This window comes from Penaeus japonicus, unplaced genomic scaffold (assembly GCF_977035675.1).
Source record: "Penaeus japonicus unplaced genomic scaffold, GWHDUDI00000001_assembly GWHDUDI00000040, whole genome shotgun sequence".
NCBI classification, from domain to species: domain Eukaryota; kingdom Metazoa; phylum Arthropoda; class Malacostraca; order Decapoda; family Penaeidae; genus Penaeus; species Penaeus japonicus.
The window spans coordinates 19,535,189-19,540,188 of NW_028234442.1; the positions used below are offsets into that span (position 1 = coordinate 19,535,189).

The window sequence follows — 5,000 nt, forward strand, 5'->3', positions numbered from 1 at the left end:
CGCCACCATAACCCCCTCCTCTTTCTTCATCACTCCCTACCATTCGTAAGTAAACCAGACAACCATACATGTACATACTCAGGTGTTGAATGGTTCCTGATCTTCTCATACGCTTCCCATTCTGCGTATAGCGTGTCTCCGTCCCTTACTCCTGGTACCTGGTGGGGAGGGGGGGGAGGTTGTGTGGTTACTATGATGGTATTTGTGTGGTGGAGGGAGAGAGGGAGGGAGAGAGGGAGGGAGGGATGGAGGGTGAGAGGGAGAGAGGGAGAGGGGGAGGGAGGGAGGGAGGGAGGGTGAGAGGGAGGGAGAAGGGGAGAAAGGGAGATAGTGAGGGAAGGAGAAAGGGAAAGAGGGATGGAGAAAGGAAGGGAGGGAGAAAGGGAGGGAAAAAGGGAGAGAGGGTGAGAGGTAGGGAGGGAGAAAGGGAGATAGTGAGGGAGGGAGAAAGAGAGAGAAAGGGAGATCGGGAGAGAGGGAGGGAGGGAGAAAGAGAGAAAGGGATAGGGAGAAAGGGAGGGAGGGAGAAAGAGAGAAAGGGAGATAGGGAGAGAGGGAGGGAGGGAGAAAGAGAGAAAGGGATGGGGAGATAGGGGGATAGGGAGGGAGAGAAAGAGAGAGAGGGAAGGAGGGAGAAAGGGAGAGAGGGATGGATGGGTGGTTTGGTGGATGGGTGGATGGATGGATATATAGATGGACAGGAATCTTTGAATAAAAAAAAATAGGGAAAAGAAGCGAAAAAAAACAAGAAAGAAAGATGGAAAACAAGAGAATGAAAATAAGATTCCATAGAAAGAGAGCTGAGCAAAGAAAAATAATAGTAAGGAAAACAGGAAAAAGAAAATGAAGCAATAATGATAAAAAAATGAAAAGAAAAATGAAAGAAAAATCAGTTCTCAAATTAAAATTATAAACATAACAAAGAAATAAACAAAACAAACAAAAATTCAGTACAAAAAATATCATCACAATCTTTTATTTTAAATCGTCAAAAATATTATATGTATATATATATATATATATATATATATATATATATATATATATATATATATAGATAGATAGATAGATAGATAGATAGATAGATAGATAGATAGATAGATAGATAGATAAATAGATAGATAGATAGATAAATAGATGGATAGATAGATAGATAGATAGATATAGATAGATAGATAGAGATAGATAGATAGATAGGCAGATATAGATAGATAGACAGATAATCACAAAAAAATAAACACACGAAATAAATGATAACAATAATAATAATAACAATCCTAAAAAAAATGCAAAAAATAATTCAAAAATACATATATATACATCAAGCATCCTTTCCCTACCATTTTTGCCATCTTGACGATAGGATCCCACAGCAACGGACTCCCAGGGACGTTAAGGATGGGTCCTGAGGCGCAGGTGTCCGTGTTCACGTACATGACGGCGCGTTCTTGCAATTTGTCCACGTGTTCCTGTAGGAGGGGGAAGGGGTGGGGGTGGAGGAGGAAGGGGGAGAGGTGGTTAGATAGGGTTGTTTGTTTGTTTGTTTGTTTTAATCTGTTTTTTTTTTTTTTTTGGGGGGGTGGGGGTGATTTTGGCTATTTGTCTCTCAAAATTTGTATGATCTATATACTTCCACATCTTACGAAGCATCAAGGAAAACATCAAACAATATATATATAAAAAAAGAAACACTTCTTAAAAACACAACAACAAAAACAATACACCAAACTCCTTCTTTTAAGACTCAATTCAAAGAAGAAATTAAAGACAGAAAAAAAACTCACCTCGACCCATTCCGTAGAACCGATAAGCCCGTATTCCTCCGCGCCCCAACTGCAGAAAACGATGGTTCGCCGCGGCCGCCAACCTGCCCAAAGTAGTTACGTTTATTTTTGTTGTTTGGTGGTGGTGTGATTGTTGTTGTGATTGTGATTGTTGTTGTGGTTGTGGTTGTTGTAGTTGTTGTGATTGTTGTAGTTGTGATTGTTGTAGTTGTTGTGGTTGTGATTGTTGTTGATGTTATTTTTGTTGATGTGATTATTGTTCTTGTGATTGTTGTTGATGTGATTGTTGCTGTTGTGATTTTTGTTGATGTGATTGTTGTTGCGATTGTTGGTGGTGGTGTGATTGTTGTTGTTAAGGTTTATTTATTTTTTGTAGTTGTTGCTGCTGCTGTTATTGTTTTCTTTATGATGTTCATATATTGTTTTTGTTGATGTTTTTGTTATTTTTTTGTTTTTAATTATGTTGTATTTGTTGTGATTGATATTGTTGTTGGTGATAATGATGATGATGATTATATTGTTGTTGTTGTCCTTCTTACTGTTAATAATGATGTTTTATTGTTGATGATGATTGTGATGATGTTTTTATTACTGTTATTGTTGTAGTTGATATTGTTTTTGAGATGATAATGATATTGTTTTTGTTTTTGTTTTTCTTTCTCCATGTGTGTCGATCTTAAGAAAATATTAAATTTGTGTTCCATTTCTCTTTCGTCTTTTTTCTAAAACTCGGGGAAAAGGGGGCGGCGGGGGGATGGGGGGAGGGAGAGGAATCGCTTTGTAAACATGATTCTCTTGCTCGTTAGCTGTCTTTTTGTCTTTCTTTCTTTTTAAATTTAAAAAGCATTTTTGAAAATATGTCTTGTTCTTCCTTTCTTTCTTCGCAACAAAGATGCAATTTTCGTTTTTTTTTTTTTATGTGTGTGTTTCCTTTATCATTATTTTAGTGAATATATTCTCTTTCTCTCTCTCTCTCTCTCTCTCTCTCTCTCTCTCTCTCTCTCTCTCTCTCAGTCTCTTTCTCTCTCAGTCTCTCCCTCTCTCCCTCTCTCCCTCTCTCCCTCTCTCCCTCTCTCCCTCTCTCCCTCTCTCCCTCTCTCTCTCCCTCTCTCTCTCCCTCTCTCTCTCCCTCTCTCTCTCCCTCTCTCTCTCTCCCTCTCTCTCTCTCTCTGCCTCTCTCTCTGCCTCTCCCTCTCCCTCTCCCTCTCTCTCTCTCTCTCTCTCTCTCTTTTATTTGGGTTCATCTTGTTTTCCAAAATAATTGAACTAATTAGCAAGAAAGCTTTAACGAGTTTCTTGTAGGAATCAACAGTTTTTTTCCGGAAAATGAGGTAACTTCCCTGACATATTTACTGCTTCTCTCGCGTTATGTTCTCTCTCTTGCTCTATTTATCTGTTTATTTATTTATTTATTTATTTATCTACTATCATTATTATAGTCATCAGTATCATTATCTTTATCTTGATCTTTTATTTTTATCATTAACATTATCATTATCATTATCATTGTTATTATCATCATCATCATCATCATCCTCATCATCATCATCATCACTCACCATCACCTTTCACCACTCACCATCACAATCATCACTCACCATCACCACCATCCCTCACCATCACCATCGTCACCATCGTCACCATCCTCAGCATGACTACTCACCCTCCTTCATGAGCTCCCCGAGGACGCGCGCCGTTTCGAGCATCTGCGCCGTTCCGCTGGAGGGGTCGGAGCCCCCGTAGCCCCAGGCGTCGCGGTGGTTGCCGATCAACACGTAGCGATCTGGGGAGGGGGGAGGGGGTGTGAGTAAGGGGTGAGTAGGGGGGTGTAGGGGGTGTAGGGGGAGGGGTATTGTTAGTGGGAAATTTATTTGTTTTTGTTTTGATTTGTGTGTGTGTGTGTGTGTGTGTGTCTCACTCTCTCTCTCTCTCTCTCTCTCTCTCTCTCTCTCTCTCTCTCTATATATATATATATATATATATATATATATATATATATATATATATATATATATATACATATATGTATGAAGATTTGTGTGTATATATAGACAGATAGTTAGTCAGTCACAAACAGACACACAAGCACACATGCACGCTTTGTGCTCGTACGTCTCTCTCTCTCTTTCTTTTTCTCTCTCTCTTTCTCTCTCTTTCTCACTCTTTCTCTGTCTTTCTCTCTTTCTATCCCTCCCTATTCCTCCCTATCCCTCCCTATCGCTACCTATCTCTCCCTATCCTTCCCTATCCCTCCCTATCCCTTCCTATACCTTCCTAACCCTTGCTTTCCCCTTCCTATCCCTCCTTATCCCTCCCTATCTCTCTATATTTTTTCCCATCCTTTCCTATCCCTTCTTTTCCCTCCTTATCCCTCCCTCCCTTCATATCACTTCCCATCCCTTTCTGTTTCTCCTTATCCCTTCTTATCCCTCCCTATCGCTCCCTATCCCTTCCTATTCCTCCCTATCCCTAATTATCTCTTCTATCCCTCCTTAACCCTCACTATCCCTCCCTATCCCTTTCAATTCCATCCTATCCCTTCTTATCTCTCCTTATCCCTTCCTATCCTTCCCTACCCCTTATTATCCCTTCCTATCCCTTCCTATTCCTTCATATCCCTCCCTATCCCTTTCTATCCCTTCCTACCCCCTCCCCCTTATCCCTCCCTGTCCCTCCTTATACCTCCTTATGCCTCCTTATGCTTCCCTACCCCTCCCTATCCCTCCCTTTCCCTCTCCCTCTCCCTACCCCTACACCTCCCCCTCCTTCCCCCTCCCCTCCCCCTCCCTTTCCATTTCCCCTTCCCCTTCACCCTCCCTTCACCCCACCTCCCCTTTCCCTCCCCCTCCCCCTCCCTTTTCTCTTTCCCCTCCCCCCATTCCCTCTCTCCCTTCCATGCCTCTTCATCCTCCCTCTTCCTTTTTTCTTCCCCCTCCCCCCTCCCTCCTTCCTTCCCCTCCCCCCTCTCTCCTTCCCTCCTCCTCCCCTCCTTCTCCCCCCCCCCTATCCTCACCTGGTTCAACCTCCCCCTTGATGGTTCCGATGACGTTGTACGAGCGGGCTTTGAGTTCGTAGTTGTGAGTCTGGAGTCTGAGGCGGTAGTCACTGAAGTCGGACTTGAAGAACGGCCCGAGGTTGTACTCGACCCCTTCCAGTCCTCCGACCCAACCCTCGGGGGTCGGCTGGTCCGATCGCAGCTTCCTAGGGGGGAGGGAG

The 5,000-nt window shown here is 42.6% G+C and overlaps 1 protein-coding gene across 1 annotated transcript in view; it reads right to left on the bottom strand.

Annotated features, from left to right (window-relative positions):
* LOC122250623 (N-acetylated-alpha-linked acidic dipeptidase 2) overlaps positions 1 to 5,000 on the bottom strand; it is a 35,919-nt gene that overhangs the window by 6,142 nt on the left and 24,777 nt on the right. The window contains exons 9-13 of the mRNA XM_086534106.1: positions 4,798 to 4,985; positions 3,448 to 3,567; positions 1,785 to 1,867; positions 1,341 to 1,469; positions 79 to 158 (exon numbers count right to left, since the gene is read on the bottom strand). Of these exons, the coding sequence (XP_086390232.1) occupies positions 79 to 158; positions 1,341 to 1,469; positions 1,785 to 1,867; positions 3,448 to 3,567; positions 4,798 to 4,985 (600 nt within the window). The remainder of the gene's footprint in view (positions 1 to 78; positions 159 to 1,340; positions 1,470 to 1,784; positions 1,868 to 3,447; positions 3,568 to 4,797; positions 4,986 to 5,000) is intronic.